The following is a 25,885-nucleotide window of genomic DNA, read 5'->3' as shown; positions in this document are numbered from 1 at the left end:
TATGGCCCAGCAATCCCGCTTTTTGGGTATTTATCCAAAGAAAACAGAAACTCTAACTTGAAAAGATATCTGCAGCCAAAAGATATGGAGGCAACCTATATGTCCATCAATAGATGAATGGATAAAGATGTGGCACATATATACAATTCAGCAATAAAGAATGAACCTTGCCATTTGCAATTACAGGGATGGACCTAGAGGGTATTATGCTAAGTGAAATAAGTCAGACAGAGAACACAAATAACTCATGATCTCACTTAAATATGGACTAAACAAGAAAACAAGAGCAAATCCTTAGATACAGAGAAGTGGAGGCTGCCGAAGGGGAGTGTGTTTGTGGGGGGAGGGGAGAGAGTGCTCTTCCTTTGCCATTTCTCACAAATTCACATAACTTTCATTCATTCTGTATAACTGGGACGGTTCGATAATCCTCTAAACAAAATGCAGCTATGTCTGCCCTCCCTTCACTGAGGTCGCCCCTCAGGGACCGGCTGAGAACAGGAAGGCACCGCTCACCTGGTTTGGGTCACTGTAGTCACAGGCCTTCAGCACCACCAGGCCTCCCTTCTGACTTGGGCGGCTCTGGGCCACCAGACACTTGCCAGTCTGGAGGTGATGAAGCTGTAAGAGAAAAGAATGCTCGTGAAACCCAGCATCGGAGGAAGACAAGCGCTAGAAGCGGAGGCGTGGGATGGAATATGAAAATACTATTCTAGCAGAATGAATTCCATGTCATAAAAGCATTTTATATTCCTAAATTCTAGCTTTGGCACAGAAGAGCATTACAGCAGACTTCAAGGTTACAGGCAATTTAACAACATATGCAAGCAATGTCACATGGAACTTCTACCTAAAGTTACAGGTTTACTTGTCTCCTATAGGCAAGGAAGAAAATCAAACTACCATTTTGGCACTAAAAAATACACTGGGGAAATGAGAACAAAGGGATAAAGCCACGCAGAACTATGTAATTAATGTACTATACATGCTAAATGGAGGCAAATACAGTTTATAAATGCCACAGGAATTCTAAGAGCGAGATGCTAGGGAAGAAAAGCACGCGTCTCAGTACGAGGAGCTGTGAGCACCAAGGGGGATATGTATAAGGCGAGAAGAAGGTAAGGAGGGATCACATGGGCATACACTGTACCTAATCTTACTTTAGCAGAAAACACCTAGTAACATCCTGATGGCTTTTTAAGTCTTAGAACAGAAGGGGAAGCTCTAGGCTGGGCTCTGGCCCGTGTCTCGGCACTGCGGAAGCACTGGAGGGGTCGCCTCTTTGTAACAGAAGAAACTGGCCATGGTTATAGCATCAGACAGCTCACCAAAAGGAAACTCTGAGGAGCGATGCAGGAAATCGGAAACATTTCTGCCTAGACCCTCAACATTTAATTGTGACGAAATTCCTAAAGGAACAAAAGGGAACGTCTAAACAAATGTGTTTGGTCAGTGGGTTTCTGCTCAGTTCAGATCATCGGATATGAAATTTCAGCTTGTGCCAACACGTAGACCCTAACCCACCTCTACTTTTGTCTGCAGTCAGTTCCCTGAGCTGAGGTCAAACAATACACAGCTGCCCCAATTACTCCTTTTGTTTTCCTAATTATCAGGTTTCTGCCAAACACTCATGTTTATAGCTACCTACAGGAGTCAGGCTCTTAACACTGGCAGTAAAGGATCCCAAATAGGGAAGATATTAAACTGTCTAAGGCCTTACACCTGAGTCGAGGAAATTTCATAAAAACATAATGGAAGACAAGCTAAAGCCTATCATTAAACATGTTAGGTCTATAATGTCACTTATTATATCACAAACATTAAAGAAACACTCTGCTAAGAGTGCTTCCTTACCCTTCCGCGCTGGAGGATCTTAGGGCGTTTTGGCCCCCTGTTGATAAAGATGGGTTGCTGGGGCTTGGCGTTGGGCCCAGACACCTGCATCTCTGGGTAAACGTTATCCAGATACCACTTAAATGATTTACAGCCCAACTTCCTCCTCAGTTCCAGGCGCTCGCTGACATTCCCGTAGCTTCTTGTCCTCAGATCAGGTCTTAAGGAAAAATACTGCTCCTGAATTTAAAAAAGGAAATTGAGAAAAGGAATGGATCTTTTTGTTAAAATAAATATAATCAATTATATCTAAGGTTTAAAGAATTGAAAAAAATGGATGAGCAAAAATATTTTTCATGCCTGTGTTTTCTTGATGTTAACAGAAAATGTCAGAAAGTTTTTACACAATTAGTTCCATAATCATAAGACATTATTAACCTAACAACTTACAGGCTGAGTGCAGATATATGAGAATCCAGCTCTGTGCACCTGCCTCTGGAGTCCCCTAGTCCCTCACCCCCCAGCCACCCAGGGCCAGCCTGAGGCACAGGCAAGACTCGGATGGTGGTTTCCCAGCCGCCCAGGGCCACCCGAGGCTCAGGTAACCAGCGCTGGGCTGCGGCTTGCACTGCCAGCAGTGGCAGCAGCAGAGGTGTGATGGGGCGTCACCTTTCCCTGATCGCCGGGTCACCTCCCGCCCCTGAGGGATCCAGGACTGTGGCCGGGCAGGCCGGGCTGACAGACCCTCCCTCCAGTGCATGAGTTTTCATGCACCGGGCCTCCAGTGAAAGGATAAAATAAAAGGCAATATGTTCACAATGGATTATTTTTCACAATAAAAAGGAACTGTTATATGGTATAATATGGATGAAACTGACATCATTCTAAATGAAAAAATATGGTCACAAAAGGCCACATGCGAGAATGAGGCGGCCAATTACTGGTTGTCTAGTACGAGGGGTGATGGGTGATAAGATATTCTTAAAAATTGTTTGTGAATTATACCTCAATAAAGCTATTGCAAAGAAAATAATATTGCAGGTTGCATCTAACAGAGAAGATGACCGGAAGGATACGACATGAGCAGAGTCAAAGGAAAATTAAGATCAAACAGAAAAGAGTGATCCCTAGGCAAAGAGAAGCGAGAGAAAAGGAACCTACGAGGAGATGGTCCCCGCAGGAATGTGCCAGAGCGAAAAACAACCAAAGCCACCCCCAGAGGAGGGGGCCCAATCCTTCCTTCTTACCTTATATTCATCCAACCAAACGTGTGCCAGCCTCAAGGAGTTGTGTGTCATGGTGTCCTGGCCTTCGGGGGAACCATAGGGTCGTCTTTTCCGGAAAATGTGTCCGACTCTGGAGCAAGGGATGATGAAGAGCTTACCCCCGCACATCCAGATCTGGTCAGAAGCAAAGCATGTGTCAATAGTTGCCTCACAGTGCTGTGGAGTCAGTGTATGGCTTATTGTGAAACTAATCTTTGTTACACAGCTGTTTGTAGGACTTTGCAAGATGCTTTATCTTAATAGATGTAACTATTCAAATAGAAGAAAGTCAAAGGCTGTATTTTTTATAATCATCTGTACAATTTTTTTAAAAAGTAAACTCTTAATGTAATATTCTTTTACTATCACACACTGTTGTTTTACTAGATCAAGAAACTAGTAAATGCTGTTAAGCATTCGGGTGCTGTAATTTCAGTTTTACAGGTACTTTCTTATAAAATGTGTATATATGTATTTTTTAAAGAAAAAAGTTGTATAAAATATATAGAATAACTCTAGTTAAGATATAAAAAATCTTGGTTTTGGTTTAAATTTTATTTTAGATTATGAGTTACTTTATACAGTTATTTTAATTTTTGTGGGACTCAATTACCTTATTTACAAAATAAGACTGAACTAATGTCTATTATTCCTTTCAACTTTAAAATTCAAAAGATTATGTAAGAAAAGCTGCCTTGTAAAAACACTGTGGCCAATACATTTGCAGAAATACAAACTGACATGCTCTGTGCTACTGTCTGAGTGTTGATTTGCGATCTGGACCAGGAGATGGGAGGTGGGTACAGGACTTCTGAGTCTTTCCCTGCCCCTCTCTTCTTCTCAGGTTGGAGGTACTTGTATATGAAAGGGATTCAGTAAGCTATCCATGAGCTGATGAATAATGTCATATAAACTGGGCTACTTCTAAAAGTGAAATGGGAGCTATTACTAATTTCTCTAGGGAAACACTGTGAACCAGATGGTCTTGGGCAATTGTGAAATCTGATCCCAACTATATACAGCAAGACTATATTAAATGCTCATTAAGTCCTCTGAATTGATACCCAATCATTCATTTTTTAATTCTTATAAATATAAGGCTTTTGCCCTAACTGGTTTGGCTCAGTGGATAGACCATCGGCCTGCGGAGTCAAGAGTCCCAGGTTGGATTCCAGTCAAGGGCATGTACATTGGTTGCGGGCACATCCCCAATGGGGGGTGTGCAGGAGTCAGCTGATCGATGTTTCTCTCTCATTGATGTTTCTAATTCTCTATCCCTCTCCCTTCCTCTCTGTAAAACCCAATAAAATATATTAAAAAACCATAGCCTTAAAACAAACAAACAAACAAATAAATAAAAGGCTTTTTATATGCTTTTGACATTCTGAATGGCTACTACCCATATCTCAGATGATGGCAAAGTAGGAATCATTAAGGGTAATTTCTTTTTTTTTCTTTTTTTTAAGGGTAATTTCTAAATAAAGATAAAGAAAATTTACAGATAATACGGGATCATGGGTGAAAATTATATTTCATTACATACAAACAACAAAGCATGCAAAAAAATAAAATTACCCGAAATGATATTTCCAAGTTTTCTCCTCCCCAGATATCCATGCCACTGTCATATTGCCCGAGTTCACTGAAGTAGCTTCTATTCATGGCAAACAGTCCTCCAGCCATTGTAGGTGACCTAGAAAAGGAAAATAATTACTGTATCAATTCCATAAATTAGCTACTCTTTCAACTATTACAAAACATGGCTTATCTAAAATCAAGGGAGGAGCTGGACCACAGATCACTAGTTATCTACTAGACAACTGGTAAGTGAAGACTGTTTTCCTCAGTACCAGAAGGACTGTTTTTATTATAACCATTGTTGACAGAAATTATTTAATTCCTTTTGGCAATCTCAGAGCCACTGGGGTAAACACTGGACTCCAGGGCCTGTCAAGGTGAGACCAGACAAACCCACCACTTTTTTTTTTCTTTTTCTTTTTTTTCTTTTTCTTTTTTTTCAAGACAAATTGGTTTTATTTTTGCAGAATCAAAGGGCAGTGCCTCTTTCTTTTCCCAGTTCAGACTCTATTCGAGATGTTCGTTGAAATCTAATCAAAGGCTTCTTCTCTTGCATACTGCATTGGTGTTTCAGGAAATTATGGCAGATCAACCACCGTACAAGTCAAAAAAATATGAAACCATGTTATTTCTCTTTAATTTAAGGTCTGCTTTGGTAAATGGGTTAAATTACTAAGGGAGCCCACAAACCTCATGTCAATTGCACTTCCTCAGGGATTAGTAAAGAGAAAAAAAAAAAAGACTCCCCCTTCTCTGGAGGGAAATCTTGGGCCATGAGCCATTTATGCAAACACAATTGTAGAAAAGAACCCTAATTTGCACACAGACATTTATCCTTGTACCTTTTCCACATTAAATCGGTCTCAATGCTAAATGGACCCTTGCAGTTCATTGATTTCTTTCTCTGTTACCTTCAAGGACAAAATTTCCTAGAAACAGGGCTACAAGAACTCTCAAAGTTAGATGGAGAATAGCAAATATTCTCCCAGGGGTTAGGCAACAACGCATTTTTCTGGAGCCAGGAGGGTAGTCTCACTGGAAACTAAAGGAAACTGACAGATGTACCCAGCGGCCTAAAATTCTAAGAACATATTTGGCCTCTCTTTGCTCTGCCTCAAATGCCCTTCTTCAGCCGCTCCCTCATCTTTTTCAGCTGGAATAACTGCCCATTCTTAGAGCCCCAGCCACATTGATGCTGCCCCTCTAAACCTTGTTGGCTTTATTGGCCAGATAAGGCTAACGTCAGAGGAAAATTTTTTCCATGAGGATGGATGAGTAATCATCTGAAAATGGCGATGAGGATCAAGAGGAAGGCCAATAATCGCTCTCTACCCCACTGAACAGGACCCCCAGACTTCTTTCCCCCTTTCCCCCTGGGCCCTGTGTACCCAAGGACCAAGGATGTATTTCCAGGACCCCACAGAGCCAGGGACATCATAAGCTCTCAGGAAGCTGTTGAATGGGTGAACGACGGAGGCCATCTACCCTTAGACACAATGAAAGATGGTCATAGGCGTTCTCTAAACTAGGAGCCATTGAGCATGATGAGATCCAGAGGGATTCTGAAGGCAAGAAGCCCTACAAAGGGAAGTGTTGATTGACTCCATGGGAAAACCCACCACTTTTAACTGGACTCACACACGTGTTAGAGCAGTGGCTCTTAAGTAGTGATTCTGTCCCCCAAGCAAACATTTCTCTAACTTCCGGAGACCTTTCAGCTGTCATATCTGGGTAAGGCTGCTACTGGCACCTGATGGTGCCAAAGACTTTATCAGGCCCCAAAGGCCAATCCTGTCAAGCCTGAGAAACCTGTGTGAGTGAGAGGGAAGTGGACAGGCCTCTTTCCTGAAACTGGGAGAGTGATCACGGATTCTAATGTCCCAGCTGCCAGCCACAAGTAAAGCAAAGTCTATGCAAGAAGAAAACATCTCCCCAGGTATGAATGTGTTTCTATAATTTCTCATACACAGTGTTTGGGGCTAAAATAAACAAGCAAACAAATAACCAAGCAAGCAAGAAGCTAAGAAAGAAAAACAAAAAACAAACTACAATAAAACAGATATGCAAGGGTGTCAAATAATAATCAGGCAGATATTTAAAAATAACTTCAATATGTTCCAGCACAAAAGATGAGCGTTTAGCAGATAATTAGGTATTATATAAAAAGAAACCAAAGTTGTGCCTATCTGAAAAAAACACTGACAAAGACAGAAAGAAAACTTAAGCAGCCAATAAAAGAGATTAACTTCCAAGGAAACAAAAATAAGATTGATTCTGATGTCTCACCAGAAGCAGTGGAAGCCAGGTTTTAGAATGAAACATTCAAAATCCTGAAAGAATGTATCTGCCAACCTAGAACTGGGTATCAAGCAAAATAATTCTTCAAAATAATGGTGAAACAAAGACCTTTTCTGAAAAAGGAGTTATCACCAGAAGGTCCAACCAAAAGAAATACTTAAATGTGTCAGTCAGAATGAAAAGACTCCCAAACAAAAATCTGCAGATGCAGAAAGAAGAGTAACATGAGAAATATGTGGGCAAACCTAAACCAATCATGTTTATAGGGTAAAATATATTTACACACACACATACATTTCAACAATGTGACTGGAGGAGGGATAACTGGAATATGAGCGTTCTTAGCTCCTTGAATAGTCTGGAGGAAGTAACGATTTACATTACACATTGGTGAGTCAGGAATGGATGTTGCAGTCTCTAGGACAGACACTGAAATAACCTATGCTGATAAAAGAGTGATATGCAAATGGGTCGGGATGCCCTCCCGGTGGGGCGACAGGGCTGGCAGGGGGGTTGGTGAGGGACAACCAAATGACTGATCAGCAGGCTGCAAGGGGGGACCAGGCTGGCAGTGGGGGGCAGTTGGGGGTGACCACACCAGTGGGGGGGAGGGTAGTGAGGGGCATCCAGGCCAGCAGGGGAGGGCAGTTAGGGATGACCAGGCCAGCAGAGGGGGCAGTTAGGGATGACCAGGCCAGCAGAGGGGGGCAGTTAGGGATGACCAGGCCAGCAGAGGGGGGCAGTTAGGGATGACCAGGCCAGCAGAGGGGGGCAGTTAGGGATGACTAGGCCAGCAGAGGGGGGCAATTGGGAGCGACCAGGGATAAGTTTGTGCTTTTACTGGGGATCAAGCCTGCAAACTGGGCATGTGCCCAAATTGGGAATCGAACCTGTGACCTCCTGGTTCCTGGGTCGACACTCAACTGCTGAGCCACACCAACTGGGCAGCACTCATAATTTAATGGACAGAGTAAACCAACACTTTTGCTTCTTGCAAAGAAGAAGGAATTATCTCTAAAAGGTTTTTCTCTCCTGAAGAACTGGAGGCGATACCCAGGAGAAAGCTTACTTTATCGGCGCAGCAGCTCCTTCTGGCCCTCCGAGCTCGGAAAGGGGAACCAGGTCCCATTTGAAGTGCAGGCCCCAGTTGAAGCCTCCACGCACCACCGGGGACGAGCTGTAGGCCAGCGTGTCCGCACTGATGATGTCGATCACCGGGCACACGACCGTCCGCCGGTCCGCCCGGATGGCCGCCAGCAGGGGCTGCAGCCACATGACGTTCACCTCGCAGTGGCTGTCCAGGAACACCAGGACCTCCCCTAGGAGCAAACGGCAGCTTTACACACTCATCTCCCGCCACCACCCCTCCGGGGCCCCGCTGTCCCTCTGCTGGGTTTGGCTGGGACTTCATGTTTGACTCTTCTCCCCTCCTTTTCCGTTTAAACCTACTCGAACTGAAGCAAATCAATAAAAAAGGAGAACTCCTCTCCGCGTCGCCTGCAGTCACATGCAGACTGAATTCAAGGCTTACGGCTTCTCTCCTATTTAATTCTACTCAAAGACTTACTGCAAGCAACAGATAAAAATTATGGAGTATTTGTGGGAATGGCAAAATTATGCCATTCGAAACACTGTATTGTTACAGCATATTACGGAGAGCTTTATTTCTCAGAGTCCAATGATCATTTAGCTTTTTCATTATGATCTGTCAGATATCAGCCAGTTTTGGGGCAGTCTCAGGTTCAATGTGACTATGTGCAATCTTACTGTATTTTGTTAAATTGAAAAAAAGTAACATTTATAGAATTTTAAAAAAACTATCAATACATTTCTTAAAGGAACACTGATTTAACTGACTTCCCCCCGCACTGATGATGGACGGGGGAAATTCTGCCTTTCTGAATTCGATGACACCTGGCCGGCTGTATCTATGCTCTCTGGTCCTCAGCAGGCTGCTCAGACAGCGCTGTGTGGCTAACTCACTGCCGTCATAGGGAAGATGGTATTTGCCTGCGGGATTCCTGCTATAAATAACTGAAACGGGATGATGTTGGTGTTTAGAAGCCAGCGGCCGCCACCCGGTGGTCTGTGGACCACTGGTGGTCCATGAGGTCTGAAAGGCTGGCGGCCGCTGCTTTAAGTGGTTCGTGTGAAATCTACAGCGAAACATTTCATAGGTAAATCTTTAGAATAAAAATGGTATCTGACGAGTCCGGTTATCACTTAACTTCTAGGAATGACCAGGAAGTTATTGAAGATCTTATCAAAGAGACCCTTATTTCCACTCACATTTATCAAGAGGAGTTAAAAATATCTAAATTTTTAAAAGAGTTATGAATATGATTTCTGTGTCCCTCAATCATAATAGTACATTCCAGGCAAATTTCCTAGCTGAAAGACATCCCTGTTTCTGACTTGGGGTAAACTAATGGTTTGTTTGGGCTGGGAGGGTAGCAGTTATATTTTATGCCATGTAAATACATCATCCGACTAACTGGCAGCAGTACCTAAATTACCTTCATGATTTTGGGGGCCACACCCATGCAGACATGCAGTATTATGTACCTAATATCTCTAAGTAAATTCATTTAACTTGAATTTATTTTAAAAGGACATTTTTTTACCAAGACCAGAAATGACAATCAGGATCACCAATCTTACACAAAGGTAACCATAAGAAGAAATACAATGGTACCAATATAATGTAACTGAAGACTAACCAGGTATATGTTCAGCAGAAGATTCTCAATTTGATACCTGTTACTTCTTTTTAAAAGGGTCAATTTAGGTGTAAACTGGAAAGTTTTTAAAAATATAGTGGTAATAATGGAGACTTTCTCCTTGATAGACTTAGTAAAATTACCAGTAAGAGGAAATTTTTAAAGAAAATGTCTTTATAATTATGTAAGTCAACTTTTAAAATATGTTTTTATTGATTTTAGAGAGAGAGAATGGAGAGGGATAGATAGAAACACTGATGAGATAAATTGGCCACCTCCTGCACTCCCCCTACTGGAGATCAAGCCCACCAACCTGGACATGTCCCCTGACTGGGAATTGAACTGGGGACCTCTTGGTTTATGGATCAATGCTCAACCACTGAGCAACACTGGCCAGGCTGTAAGTCAATTTTTCATCAAACAGTTTAGGCACATATATATTCTGTTTTTTAAAAATTATATAACTTACGCTGCATTTTGGTTTGGCCTCTTCTGCTTATATAGTAGTAAGTGAAGAAGATGCAAATATATTTGAGGGGCAGTAACTAACAATAGGGGCCTTTAAGAAGATAGGCCTGAGGACTCTGGAGTTCGCCTCCTTGTAGTCTGTGCTTTGGGACACAGGATTGGAGTTCATCTCTCACACTGGCAGTGACCACGTAAGAACCACTTCTCAGGCCTCCGCAGAGCGAGCAAAGGCACCAAGGACAGCCCTCACTGCTCAGCACCACCCACAACACCCAATGCGAAGTCATACCTGTTGCATGAGCTGCTCCTATCATTCTTCCCCGAATTAATCCCTCACGTTTTGTATTTCTTATTAACTTAATTTTCCCAGTGAGGTGTTTTTGGACAAATTCATCTAATTCTCCTTTCAAATCATCTGAAAATAAAAAGTCCCATAAATTATTCAAACCACATGAGACACATATAAAAACATTTCATAGCTACTCTAAGGTTGTATCTGGTACTTCCAACAACAAATTGTCAAGTAAATATAGAATCTTCTGTTCTATTTTAAAAGATTGTGATTTATGCCGGGACCGGTTTGGCTCAATGGATAGAGCGTCGGCTTGGGGACTGAAGGGTCCCGGGTTCGATTCCGGTCAAGGGCATGTACCTTGGTTGCGGGCATATCCCCAGTAGGGGGTGTGCAAGAGGCAGCTGATCGATGACTCTCTCTCATCGATGTTTCTGGCTCTCTATCTCTCTTTCCCTTCCTCTCTGTACAAAATCAATAAAAAATATATTTAAAAAAAAAATAAATAAAAAAAAAAAATAAAAGATTGTGATTTATCTGATAAAGTGAAAAAAGGGAAAGAAATGACGGGTAGGGAGGGAGGATCCAAGATGGCTGCACGGGTAAACACCTAACCGCGGGCGCACACAACAATTTCAATAAAATACAACTAAAATACAAAATGGACATTACCCAGAACTACAGGAAAGTCCACTGACTGAAAATTCTACAACAAGAAGGAAAGAGAAAACCAGAAGGAAAAGCAGAGGAGCTCTAAAAGCCTAAGGTACGGAGACATGCTGCGCACATGGAGAGGACGGAGCTGGAGAGAAGGGGGCAGCTGAGGGCCTGGCTGGCGTTCCCTAGCAGGAAGGAGATAAAAGCTCCAGATTGGGCCGAACCCCAGACCCGACAGCGCTGAACCCCAGTTCTAGCCCAGACCCTGGGGACCCAGGCTCATACAGAGGTAGCCTGGGCTGTAAGGCGGAATATCACGAGAGCAGCGGAAAGCAGAGCCCCCGGAGGCGCGCACATTGAGCGCAGAGGACGGACTGTTGACTGTGGCACTGGATTGCCCTAGTGGGAAGGAGACAAAAGCTCCGGACTGTGCTGAGCCCCAGTTCCGACTGCACTGAACCCCAGTTTTAGGCCAGACCCCGGGGACCCAGGCTCATACAGAGGGAGCCTGGGCTGTAAGGCAGAAACCCGGGGGAGCGGCGAAAGGAGGTCCCGGAGGCGCGCACATTACGTGCAGAGAACGGGCAGTTGGCTGTGCCGCGGGATTGCCCTGGCGGGCAGGAGACAAAAGCTCCAGACTGCTCTAAACCCCACTTCCAATCCCACTTCCAAGTGAACTGAACCCCAGTTCCGGGCTCATTGGGGGAGAGCCTAGACTGTTTGGTAGCAGGCAAAACTCGAGGGCACCTTTCTCTCAGAGGTGCTTGCAGCAAGTACCAAAGGACCCTGAGGAACACTGAGACTCAGGAGCCTTATAAGGCGTGGCTGACGGAAGCCAAGCCAAACTCTGCCCCATCCAAGCTGAACACAGAGACTTTTAAGGCTACCAACTCAGGGAAGCTGCGAAAATGCTGAGACAAGGAAACAGATCATAAACGAAAGAAATGGAAGACAAAAAGCGACTGGATATAGAGTTCAAAACCACTCTTATACGGTTTTTCAAGAATTTCCTAGAAAAGGCCAGTAAGACCTATGAGGATATGAAAAGGGATCAACTAGAATAAGGGATCAACAAGAAATAAAGAATACATTGTCTGAAATAAAAAATATTATACAGAGTCCTAAAAACAGAATGGAAGATCGCAAGAATCAAGTTAAAGATTTGGAACATAAAGAGCCAGAAGACACTCCTCTGCAGAAGCAAGAAGACAAGAGAATCCAGAAAGTTGAAGATAATTTAAGAAACCTCTGGGACAACTTCAAGCGAACCAACATCAGAATTATGGGGGTCCCAGAAGATGAGAGAGAGCAAGATATCGAAAACATACTGAAAGAAATAGTGACAGAAAACTTCCCCCACCTGGTTAAAGAATTAGACTTACAAGTCCAGGAAGTGCACAGAACTACAAACAAAAGGAATCCAAAGAGGACCACACCAAGACAAATCATAATTAAAATTCCAAGAGCAAAAGACAAAGAGAGAATATTAAAAGCAGCAAGAGCAAAGCAGGGAGTTACCTATAAAGGAGCACCCATACAATTGTCAGCTGATTTCTCAACAGAAACCATGGAGGCCAGACGGGAATGGCAAGAAATATTCAAGAACCTACAGCCAAAAATAATCTATCCAGCAAAGCTATCACTCAGAATCGAAGGCCAGATAAAGAGCTTCACTAATAAAAAAAAAGCTAAAGGAGTTCATCAACACCAAACCAGAATTATATGAATTGCTGAAGGGGGTTCTTTTGGAATAGAAAGTAAATAAAGATAAAAACTATGAACAACAAATACGTAACTATCAACAAGTGAATCTAAAAACCAAGGGAATTAAAAAAAAAATCTGATGAACAATATTAACTGGTGAATATAACAGAATCAGAGGTATGGAAGGGGAGTGAACTGATGATTCTCGGGGAAAAGGGGAGAGCAGGGTGTGGGAAGAGACTGAACATAAACTGTGCACGTATGGATGAGGACCATGGGGGGTGGGGAATGGGCAGAGGGTGGGGTGGGAACCTGGTGGAGGGGAGCAATGGGGCAGGGGGAGGAACATTTGCAATAATATGAACAATAAAGATTAAAAAAAAAAAAAAGAAAGAAAGAAAGAAATGAAGGGTAGGAGTTGGAATACCAGCCAAGAGAAATACTTACCTTAATTATACACTTATTTATATTTTGCAGCAAAATGGTACAATGCTTTGCATAAAAATGTTTAAAAATGAATACTGAGTCAATATTCCACTGATAAATCAGATTTAAAACGAAGAAAATGGGATGTAAGTATCTTTTGTTTGAAAGTAATTTATCATGTCTTACTCCATTTCAGAACAATTGAGAAACAACTTCTATGGTCCCTACCAAAAACTATATAATAGCAGCAGTAAATGTGCCTTTATTAGTTTAGGGCCTTCCTAGGGCGAGTAACTTCTGGTACTTAGTAGCTCGCTTTTTGTTTGTTGATGGTTTCCTTGGCTGTGCCAAAAATGTAGATTGATGTAGTCCTGTTTAGTTTTTCTTCTTTCTCTTGCTCGAGGAGACTTGCCCATTACTAAGAGCAACATCAGAATTTACTGCCAATGCTTTCTTCTAGGAGTTTTGATTTCAGGTCTTACATTTATGTCTTTAATTCATTCTGAGTTTTATTCTTATACTAGAGGCCCAGTGCATGAAATTCATGCACAGAGGGAGGGGTGGGGCAGCGGGAGTGGGTTGTCCCTCAGCCCAGCCTGCAGCCTCTCCAATCTGGGACCCCAAAAGGAACCTTCATTTTTTCCTCCAGGAGTGTGATGGAAAAACCTTAGATCACCTTCTTGGATTTTTATAATCCAAATTACCAAAACACTGCAAGTGGTGGCCTACAGGGAGCTTAGCCAATGAGCTGTCAGAGAAGGTATTTACTCTCAAACTGGTTTGGCTTAGTGGATAGACCGTCGGCCTGCAGACTGAAGGTCCCAGGTTTGATTCTTGTTAAGGGCATGTACCTTGGTTGTGGGCACATCCCCAGTGGGGAGTGTGCAGGAGGCAGCTGATCGATGTTTCTCTCTTATTGATATTTCCAACTGCCTATCCCTCTCCCCTCTTCTCTGTAAAAAAAAAAAAAATCAGTAAAATATATTTTTAAAAAGGTGTATCCTCTGCAGCTCATGCAGCCCCTGGGTTGTGTTCACTGGGCTAGGGGCGTGTCCCTGCCACTACATGGTGGCTGCACACCCCAGAGGCCAGCAGCCATTCCCCTGTGGAGGGTGCTGGGCTGGGGGCGTGGACACGAACCTCCACTTGATACCAGAGCTCGGAAAGCCACTGGGGGCGGGGTAGGGCAGGAACATCCCTGTCTCCAGCCCTACCATGGGCCCCAGGCTGGGGGCATGCAGGGACCCTGGGCAGCCCGCAGCAGTGGCTGCCAGGGTCTTGGCACACCAGAGGTCAGCAGCCAGCCCATCATGGGTACCTGGCTGGCGGCATAGACCAAAACCGCTGCTTCATGCCTAAGCCTTTGCAAGCCGCTGGGGGAGGGGCAGGAACATAGCGACTCGGAGCCCTGCCACTCAGGACCTAAGCGTGGGCCTACAGGACAGGAGCAGCCTGGGTATGGAGGACGTTTCCGTGACCCAGGCTGCTCAGCTCCTGCATATGCAAATTAAACACCATCTTTGTTTGGGTTAATTTGCATATTCACTGATTGGCTGTATGTGTCTGTTTTTATGCCAGTACCATACTGTTTTGATTATTATAGCCTTGTAATATAGTTTGATATCCAGCAGCATGATTCCTCCATTGCTGTGGCTATGCAGGGTCTTTAGTAGTTCCATATAAATTTTAGTTTGATTTGTTCTAGTTCTGTGAAGAATACCTTTTGTATTTTGATAGGGATTACATTGAATACATAGATTAGTATAGACATTTTAACAATGTTAATTCTTCCCATCCATGAACATAGTATATGCTTCCATGTATCTGTATCTTCTTCAATGTCTTATAATTTTCCAAGTGCAGGTCTTTTACTTCCTTAGTTAAAATTTTATTGGTTTTTATTGAAAAAAGGAGAGGGAGAAAAAGATAGAAACATCAATGATGAGAATCATTGATTGGCTGCCTCCTGCACACCTCCACTGGGGACTGAGCCCCTAACCCAGGCAAAGTCAACAGTTACTCCCCCTTTCTCCTTCCTCCAGCCTCTGACAATCACTTATCTCTTTCTGTCTTTTTAAATTTGTCTATTCTAGACATTTTACATAAAAGAAATCACATAACCTGTCAGGGACTCAAACCATGACCTCCTGGTTCATAGTCAATGCTCAATCACTGAGCCACTGCAGCCAGGCTTCCTTTGTTAAATTTATTCCTAGGTATGGGAAATAAATTTAATGCAATTGTAAGTGGGATTTTTTTTTAAAAAAACCAGCACATGAATTTAATGAAATTTAGGTAAAAGACGAATGGGAAAATTTGCAATGTGGGTGAATCAAGGTAAGAATAATGAAACCAACTGGTCCATCTTTACATCACCAAAAATGCAACAGATATCATGTGTTTTTTTCAGTTTACATTCAATGTTATTATGTATTGGTTTAATGTACACAGAATAGTGGTTAGATAACTATATACTTTACAAAGTAGCCCCTAAATATCTGAAGTATCCAGCTGATACCATACATAGTTATTTCAATATTACTGACTATATTCCCTATGCTGAACTTTACATCCCCATGACTTGTTTGTGACTACCAATCTGTACTCAATCTCTTCCCTTTGCATGTCTCTGCCATTTCCTCCAGGCTCAACATGGCTTCCTCTGTATATCCTTAGTTATAAGACTTCTGTTTAGCTAGTCTTCCTTTGGTTATTCAGGCTGACTGTTCTATAATTTACTTGTAATTCCAATTTGGTCCTGGGAAGCAGCAAGTGTAGCCATCTTGGAACAAATCCCAATGGAACTGTTTTCTTTTGGTTTGTTGTTTTGTTAAATCTCACCCGAGAACATTTTCCCAATGATTTTTAGAGAGAAACATCTATTGGTTGACTCTTACACACGCCCAGACCGGGGCCAGGGATAAAGTCTGCAACTGAGGCATGTGCCAATGCTTTAGCCATGGAGACAAATGAGCTAGGCAGGATTGTTTTCTTAATTTCTCTTTCTCATAGCTAATTATCCTATACTAGAGGCCCGAAGCACAATATTCTTGCAATGGGGGCAGAGGGTCCCTCAGCCCAGCCTGCGCCCTCTCGCAATCCAGGACCCCTTGGGGGATGTCCGACTGCCTGCTCCCCCCGGAGGGGTCCTTAGCGCTGCCGCGGAGGTGGGAGGCTCCCGCCACCACTGCTGCACTTGCCAGCCAGAAGCCTCTCTGCCTCCGTGGTAGCGCTAAGGATGTCCGACTGCTGAACTAAGCTGTCAGTTGGACATCCCCAAGGGCTCCCGGACTGCGAGAGGGTGCAGGCTATGCTGAGGGACCCCCCACCACGAGTGCATGAATTTCATGCTTTGGGCCTTTAGTAGGATAAAAGCCTAATATGCTAAGTGACCATTTGTTCAACCATTGACCAGTGCTATGATGCTCACTGACCACCAGGGGGCAGATACTCCTACTGGTAGGTTAGCTTGCTGCTGGGGGTCTGGCCAATCAGGACTGGCCAAGATGTGCTGGACATGTCCTGGAGTCCTCCCACGGTCCTGTCCCGGCCCTGATGGTGCACCAGTGGGGTCCCTCAGCATGGCCTGCACACTCTCACCATCTGGAATCCCTCAGGGGATGTCGGAGAGCCAGTTTCAGCCGATCTGCACAAGCCAGGCCGAGGAGCCCCACCAGTGCACAAATCTGTGCACCAGGCCTCTAGTTGGTGTATAAAAATACAACCAATTTCTGAATAGTGATTTTATGTCCTGTTACTTTGCTGAATTCATTTATCAGTGCTAGTAATTTTTAGGGGAAATCTTGAGGGTTCTGCAAATGATAGTTTCATGTCTTCTTTTCTAATTTGGATGCCTTTTATCTCTCTTTGTCTGGTTGCTATGGCTAGGACTTCTAAGCTGAAGAAAAGTGGTAAAAGTGGACAGCCTTTTCTTATTCCCAATCTTAAGGTACATGCTTTTAGCTTTTTACCATTGAGTATTATGTTTGCTCTTTTTAAAAGATAGGAAAAGGGGAAAATTTTAAGGGCCAAGTTTAGGTAGCAGTTTGGGAACAGATTACAAAGGTAATGCAGTTTCTTCAAAATTATCCCATAATCTTTGGACAGGTATTTATTTGTGGTTGGCTCCATTGCAATTGCATGCATAGAATTCTCCCATCCACCACGCATTGAAGGTTGGCCTTGATGATGTTGTCAATACCACAGGGAACAGCAGCCTAGATCCTACATTACCAGTGACAACATTCCTTACCGAAGTCACTGCTGTCATCCACCAGGATGATTTCATGGAGAAGCCGGGCTGGGGTGCGGTCCAGGACACTGTGCACAGTACGCAGCAAAGCAGACAAGGCTTCATTGTAGAAACAAATAACAACACTAGCGACTGGCAGATCTGTAGGGTATGCCTTGTCTTTACAGCTGCAAAGATGAATGAGAAAAATTCCAACAATTCAAAAGGCTCAAATGTTTTACATTATTATTCACTAAACCTTAACTATGACCTTATACTGCATATTCCTTGCACTATAACCATTTTTTAAAAAGCATTTAAGGAAACAATGTGGTTTCTTACATTTGTTAATAACTTCTTCCTCTGATGGTGCTACTCTGCTTATTTTAAACATTTTAAAAACTTTATTTTTTCTTTTTTGGTACATAGGTTATATAAAATCACTGCCAAGTATTTTTAAAATATATTTTTATTTATTTCAGAGATGAAGGGAGAGGGAGAGGGACAGATAGATGGAAACATCAACGATGAGAGAGAATCATTGAACTGCCTCCTGCAGGCTCCACAATGGGAACTGAGCCTACAATCTGGGCATGTGCCCTGACTGGAAATCAAACCATAACTTCCTGACACTCAACCACTGAGCTACAATGGCCGGGCTCATTGAAAGTTTTTAATGCAGCATTTGTAAGTTGATATTCAGCTTCTCCTCAGTGAGGTCTCAAAAAGGAAAAATAAATATAAAACTTGTATCTGAAAATTTTATTTTTTATTCAGTAATAAAAACACGTTTGAGCAAGCTATGATATATATATAAAGATAATGGAAGAGCTTCCATGTAAGTACCTAATAGTTAGGTGGCTTTATACAACAACAACAAGACCACCAACTTACAGATCGAATCCAGAAATCCACTCTCTTTTGCACGGCACAAAGCACTCTTCCATTGGCTGGGCCCAGCCTGCTCCAGCCTCTGGCCACTCTTTTTTTAAAAATATATTTTATTGATTTTTTACAGAGAGGAAGGGAGATAGATAGAGAGCTAGAAACGTCGATGAGAGAGAAACATCGACCAGCTGCCTCTTGCACATCCTCTACTGGGGATGTGTCCACAACCAACGTATATGCCCTTGACCGGAATCGAACCTGGGACCTTTCAGTCCACCGACCGATGCTCTACCACTGAGCCAAACCGGTTTCGGCCTCTTCACTCTTCCACTACGGCTGAACCGAACCATTTGGGTCACTGTGACAAACTATATGCCTCAGTCTGTCCCCCTACTCCCTTGCATCACTGCTCAGTCATCACTGAGAAACCTTCCCTGACCACTCCAGTTTGGGGGCCCCATTTCACTAGTTTCCATCACAGCCATCATTCTTTGCTACTACAATTATTTGTTTCTTTTTTTTGATTATTTGTTTCTTTATTTCTCCTGCTAGACTTGAAAGCCTGTGACCAAAAAATGTCTGTTAATTTTTGAAGCCTAATACAGTGTCTAGCAAACAGTAGGTGCTCAAATAATCTGTATGTGGAATGACTGACCAACTATCTATAATAATAAGCATGTAATATGCTAATATGTAATTAGAACAGACAGCCGAACAACCTTCCGGACATCACTCCGAACCTCTTTCCGGATGAAGCCACGGTGGCGGGGGCTGAGGCAAAGACAGTTAGGGATGATGAGGTAGACAGGCAAGCAGTAAGAAGCCAGTGGTCCCAGACTGCGAGAGGGCTGACCCCCCTTCCGCCCTGTGCACGAATTTTGTGCATTAGGCCTCTAGTAAAAATGAAAGCCTTTGACAAAACTAAAATACTGAAAACAGAAAAGTCAGCCAATAAGTCAAATTCTTCACTGATGTATTGGATTCATGGCAAAACTGGAATATATTAACATTTAAAAAAAACTTATGCTCAGACCCCAGCTGGTTTGGCTCAGTGGACAGAGTGTCAGCCTGTGGACTGAAAGGTCCGGGTTTGATTCCAAACAAGGGCACGTGCCTGGGTTCTGGGCTTGATCTCCAGTAGAGGACGAGCAGGAGTCAGCCAATTAATGATTCTCTGTCATCACTGATATTTCTATCTCTCTTTCCCTCTCCCTTCCTCTCTGAAATCAGTAAAAATATTTTAGAGAAAACAAAACAAAAAAGCTTATGCTCAGGTTATATAATTAAAAAAAGTTGGCCCCTCTCTTCTTTCTCCACATTATTTTAACTTTTAAAAGGGACACAGCAAGTTCTAGAATTTTGTTGGTAGAGTCTCAGCCCCTGCGGATTCAAATGTCCTCAGAGTAGATCTCTGGCTTTGGTTATCCAGTATCCGGAATAACAAAGCCTAACTGCACAGAAGTAATTCCACCCTCAGAATTCTTCCACTGGTACTGACAGCACTGTGCCACTACACTGATTAGCAGAACCCGAGAGGGACATACGCTGCATTCCTTGTATCCGGCACATCTCTGTGGTAGCCCAAACGGTTGCTAATAAGAAGATTGAAGGCATGCTTCTGATACCCCAAGTCTCTCAACTCCTGATCACGTTCATTAAAAATCATACCTGCAAAAGAGTGAAGTTACAGTCAGTGCATGAAATCTGCAAAAGATTACAATTACTGTTATGATCTTAAGAAAATCTTGACTTTAAATTCTTATAACCATATAATAGCCATGTTTCTCAATCCATTTTTTAAAAAGTAAATTGATGTTAAAGCCAAATTTGTATCAATCCAGCTCAAAAAGCAAGTGCAACTTAACCATAAATGACATCTTCTTACTATTCATAATCTTAAAAATATCTTCAAAAGAAAAACTTACCTCTGACTAAGAAAAAAAGGAAACTTAATGATTTTTTCCATAAAAGCAGTAATAATTGAACAGGCCCCAGTTACAGACAAGTTTTTACAAAAACCCCTTCCCCAAAAAAGACTTAATAAACTTTTCTATAAAGTCATTGGTTCCAGGCTTAATCAGCATCGGTCAAGAAAGCCCTCCGCAGCCGAAACCGGTTTGGCTCAGTGGTAGAGCGTCGGTCTGTGGACTGAAAGGTCCCGGGTTCGATTCCGGTCAAGGGCATGTACATTGGTTGCGGGCACATCCCCGGTGGGGGATGTGCAAGAGGCAGCTGGTTGATGTTTCTCTCTCATCGACGTTTCTAGCTCTCTATCTCTCTCCCTTCCTATCTGTAAAAAATCAATAAAAAATATATAAAAAAAAAAAAAGAAAAAAAAAGAAAAAAAAAGAAAGAAAGCCCTCCGCAGGTCCCTTAATGTAACATCCCTGCTGTAATATTCTGCCCAAAATCTTACCCTGACCTTTTGCTTCCTTTCTCCCATGTCAAACCTTTAGCCTCTCCCCAAAGAAGGACTCCCTTGCAGCAGCACTTCCCCAGAGCTGGTCATGAAAGCTAATTCCACTGGACATTAACAGATCTTAGGAAGAAGAAAAGGACTCTCTGGTCAGATAAGTCAGGGAAAAGCAGGGTTTTAAAAGTCATGACAGGAGAACTCCGACCCTGCACTGGTGGTGGCGTGACCATCCGCCAGGTGTCGGGGCAGAGGCAGCGATCCTCCTCAGTTAGCTGACCAAGGACCAGAGTCCCCGCGCCACCTTGGGAAACACTACCTCTTTACCCACGTGCTCGTGGGAACTTTTAACGTTGGAGCACATCCTTTGTTAAATACAGAAGAACAAAGCTCTTAGAGCATTCTGTATAAGGACGAAAACTCCATGAGAGCAAAGGCTGCTATAACAAACTTTTGTTTGTAATAGCAGCCTATAACAAACTGTACACAAATTTTTGTTTGAACACCCATTTGCAACTCTTTTGAGTATATACCCAGGAATGGGATGAATTGCTAGGCCATCTGTAATTCTATGCTTATTTACTGAGGAACTCTTTTCCACAGTGGCTGCGCCATTTTACATTCATAGAGCAGTATCTGAGGGTTCCAATTTCTCTACATCCTCACCACTCATTACTTTCCTTTTTAAAAAATTATAACCATCCTAGAGGATGTATCTCATTGTGGTTCTGGTTTGAATTTCTGTAACAACTAATTATGTAAAACATCTTTTCATGTGCTTGTTGGCTATCTTCTTTGGAGAAATGTCTATGAAATTGGGCTATTTGTCTTTTCATTCTTGAATTCTAAGAGTTCTTTAAATATTCTGGATAATGGACCCCTGTTAGAAATATAGTTTGCAAACATTTTTCACCCATTTTTTGGGTTGTCTCCTTCACTTTCTTGGTAGTATTCTTTGATGTTACAAAAGTTTTTAATTTTGATGAAGTCCATTTTTTTTTCTTTTGTTGCTTATACTTTTGGTGTCATATTTAAGAAACCATTGCCAAATCCAAGGTCATGAAGATTTCTTCTAATGATTTCTTCTAAGGGTTTTATAATTTTAGCTCAATATTTAGGTCTGATCCAATTTGAGTTCATTTTTATATACATATGAGGTAAGGGTCCAACTTCATTCCTTTGCATGTGAATATGTAGTTGTCTCAATGCCCTTTGTTGAAAAGACTATTCTCCCCCCATTAAATTGTGTTGGCACCTTCTTTTTGTTGTTGTTGTTGTTGTTAATCATCACCTAAGGATATTTTCCCATTGATTTTTAGAGTGGAAGGGAGGGGAGAGACAATGGAATACCCACTGGCTGCTTTCCACTTATGCCCCAACCAGGGCCAGGGATCAAGCCTGCAACCACGGTATGTGCTCTTGACCAGAATTGAACCTGGACCCCTCAGTCCAAGGGCCAATGCTCTAAACACTGAGCCAAAGCAGCTAGAGCCTTGGCACGTTTTTTTTTAAATCAACTGACTAGAGCTGCCATAGGTTTATTTTATATTTACCAGCCATCCACTAATCTATATCTGTGCCAGTACCACAGTTTTGATTATTATAGCTTTGTAGAGGTTTTGAAATTAGGACATATGAGTCATCCAATGTAGTTCTTTTTCAAGATTGTTCTGGAAACTGCTAAATTTCTCAAACAAGCTGCAGCTGATGAAAGTGTGCCCCAAATCTATCAATAAAAGGCCCAACACCCAGCACTAGCACCCACCATGTCTTGCTTCACAGCTGGGCCTTGCCTGGGCACTGCCAAGCCCAATACAAATAGAAAATAGCAGATCCCTCTGTAGCTCCTGCTATGTGGCCCCTGGAAGCCCTAGAGCCAGCGCACCCAGAGGACAGCTTCAGACCACAATTCTGTCCACCCACCAGTGATACACTCATGGGGCAGACTCTTCTTTAAGAAGAGGAAGAGGAAGAAGAGAAGATAAAAATATGAACAATAAAATGGCAACAAATACTAGTACATATTTATCAATAATTAAATCTAAACAAATCAAATGTACAAGAAATCTAATGAACAAAATACACTGGTGAATCAAATCAGCACCAAAGCCTTACTGAAGCAAGTCCTGCTCCACAGGGATGTTTCCTGCACAGCAGCTCTCTCTCTGTAGTTGCAGCTGGTCCTCACAGCCAACTGGCTTGAAGGTCAACTCTTCCCAGTGATGCCAACAGCAAGTAAGGCTCAACTACAAGCCTGTGCACACAGCACACACAGGGGCACACCTAGAATGCCCAGCTCAGGTGACTGGGAAGATTGAGCCACTGGGCCCTACAGGACACCTACTACACAGGCCACTCTACAATTCCAGGAGATACAGTAGCTCTACCTAGTACACAGAAACAAACAGAGATACAGCCAAAATGCAGAGACAAACATGTCACAAATGAAAGAAATGGAAGCCAGCAAACTATTAAATACAAAATTGAAAACCATGGTTATAAAGTTACTCAAGGATCTTCATGAGAATTTCAAGGATCTTAGTGAGAATGTCAAAGACATGAAAAAATGACCATTCAGAAATTAAGCATACACTAAGTGAAATAAAGAATAATTTACAGGGATTCAATAGTAGAATAGAGGATTCTGAGAATCAAATCAACTATTTGAAATATGAGGAAGCAAAAAACACTGAAATCAGGAGAGCAAAAAGAAAAAAGAATCCAAAAATATAAAGTGTAAGGATCCTCTCACTTCAAGCACACCAACATTCGCATTACAGGGGTGCTAGAAGGAGAAGAAAGAGAGCAAGGTAGTGAAAACCCATTTGAAGGAATAACAACAGAAAACTTTCCCTACCCGGTGAAAGAAATAGACTTACAAGCCCAGGAAGCGCAGAGTCCCAAACAAGAGGATCTGAAAGAGGCCCACATTAAGACACATCATAATTAAAACACCAAAGGTTAAAGGCCAAGAGAGAAACTTAAAAGCACCAAGAATTCAAGGGAGCACCCATATGACTGTCTCAAAAGAAACTTTGCAGGCCAGAAGGGAGTGGCAAATATTCAAATTAATGAATAGTAAGGGTCTACAACCAAGATTACTCTACCCAGCAAAGCTCTCATTTAAAATTGAGGGTCAGGAGAATCCAAGATGGCTGCTTGGGTAGGCAACTAGCCGCAGCCGCACACAACAATTTCAATAAAATACAACTAAAATATAAAATGGACATTACCCAGAACTACAGGAAAGTCGACTGACTGGAAATCCTACAACAAGAAGCAAGGAGAAAACCAGAAGGAAGCGCGGAGGAGCTGTAAAAGCCTAAGGTACGGAGACACGCGGCGCGCGGAGAGGACGGAGCCGGAGAGGAGGGAGGCCGAGTGCCTGGCTGGCGTTCCCAAGCGGGAAGCAGAGAAAAGCTCCGATTGTGCTGGGCCCAGCTCCAACTGCTCTGAACCCCAATTCTAGGCCAGACCCTGGGGACCCAGGCTCACCCATAGGGAGCTGGGCTGTAAGGCGGAACTCCAGGGAACAGCGAGAGGAGGTCCCGGAGGCGCGCACAGTGCACACAGAGAAGGGCCGGCAGGCCGTGCCGCGGGATTGCCCTGACGGGAAGGAGACAGGGGCTCCAGACTGCTCTGAACGCCACCTCCAACTCCACTTCCAACTGAACTGAACCCCAATACCGGACTCATTGGGGGAGAGCATAGACAGTTTGGCAGCAGGCGAAAATCGAGGGCACCTTTCTCTCAGAGGCGCTTGCAACAAGTACTGAAGGACCCTGAGTCTCAGGAGTCGCATAGGGCGGGGCTGACGGAAGCCAAGGCTGTAGGCTCCACCCTGAAACCCCACACCTTCAGGAAAGCTGCCTGCTAAAATGCCTAAACCAAATAGATCACAAACGAAAGAAATGGAGGACAAAAAGCGACTAGATATAGAGTTCAAAATCACACTTATAAGGTTTTTCAAGAGTCTCTTAGAAAAAGCCGATAAAATAAATGAGACCTATGAGGATATGAAAAGGGATCAACAAGAAATGATAAGGGATCAACAAGAAATAAAGAATACATTGTCTGAAATAAAAAATATTTTACAGAGTCCTAAAAACAGAATAGAAGATCGCAAGAATCAAGTTAAAGATTTGGAACATAAAGAGCCAGAAGACACTCCTCTGCAAAAGCTAGAAGGCAAGAGAATCCAGAAAATTGAAGATGATGTAAGAAACCTCTGGGACAACTTCAAACGATCCAACATCAGAATTATGGGGGTCCCAGAAGATGAGAGAGAGCAAGATATCGAAAACATACTGAAAGAAATAGTGACAGAAAACTTCCCCCACCTGGGGAAAGAATTGGACTTACAAGTCCAGGAAGCACACAGAACTCCAAATAAAAGGAATCCAAAGAGGACCACACCAAGACAAATCATAATTAAGATTCCAAGAGCAAAAGACAAAGAGAGAATATTAAAAGCAGCAAGAGCTAAGCAGGTAGTAACCTATAAAGGAACACCTATACGATTGTCAGCTGATTTCTCAACAGAAACCATGCAGGCCAGATGGGAATGGCAAGAAATATTCAAGGTGATGAATAGTAAGAACCTACAGCCAAAGATAATCTATCCAGCAAAGCTATCACTCAGATTCGAAGGTCAGATAAAGAGCTTCACTAATAAAAAAAAGCTAAAGGAGTTCATCAACACCAAACCAGAATTATATGAATTGCTGAAGGGGGTTCTTTCAGAAGAGAAAGTAAATAAAGATAAAAATTATGAACAACAAATACGTAACTATCAACAAGTGAATCTAAAAACCAAGGAAACTAAAAAAAAAATCTGAGGAACAATATTAACTGTTGAATATAATAGAATCAGAGGTATGGAAGGGGAGTGAACTGATGATTCTTGGGGAAAAGGGGAGAGGGGGATGTGGGAAGAGACTGAACATAAATTGTGCACCTATGGATGAGGAGTGGAGGTGGGGAAAGGACAGAGGGTGGGGTGAGAAGAGGGGGGAAAGGAACATTTGTAATAATATGAACAATAAAAATTTATTAAATAAAAATAAAATAAAATAAAATAAAATTGAGGGACAGATAAAGAGCTTTACAGAC

General features: G+C 42.7%; 1 protein-coding gene across 9 annotated transcripts in view; it reads right to left on the bottom strand.

Moving 5' to 3' along the window:
* GALNT11 (polypeptide N-acetylgalactosaminyltransferase 11) overlaps positions 1-25,885 on the bottom strand; it is a 51,225-nt gene that overhangs the window by 2,999 nt on the left and 22,341 nt on the right. For 3 of the 9 annotated variants that reach the window (XM_084897516.1, XM_084897519.1, XM_084897518.1), the window contains 8 exons: positions 19,905-20,028; positions 17,494-17,660; positions 10,452-10,577; positions 8,044-8,293; positions 4,674-4,791; positions 3,081-3,233; positions 1,855-2,073; positions 517-621 (listed from right to left, as the gene is read on the bottom strand). In XM_084897516.1, the coding sequence (XP_084753642.1) occupies positions 517-621; positions 1,855-2,073; positions 3,081-3,233; positions 4,674-4,791; positions 8,044-8,293; positions 10,452-10,577; positions 17,494-17,660; positions 19,905-20,028 (1,262 nt within the window). Of the gene's footprint in view, positions 1-516; positions 622-1,854; positions 2,074-3,080; positions 3,276-3,335; positions 3,369-4,673; positions 4,792-8,043; positions 8,294-10,451; positions 10,578-17,493; positions 17,661-19,904; positions 20,029-25,885 lie in introns of those variants that run through there. The other 6 variants (XM_084897514.1, XM_084897515.1, XR_014796197.1 and 3 more) reach the window with 5 other exon arrangements.

This window comes from Pipistrellus hanaki (genome assembly GCF_964339955.1).
Source record: "Pipistrellus hanaki genome assembly, chromosome: 10".
NCBI lineage: Eukaryota > Metazoa > Chordata > Mammalia > Chiroptera > Vespertilionidae > Pipistrellus > Pipistrellus hanaki.
This window is presented reverse-complemented; position numbering and strand designations above follow the sequence as displayed.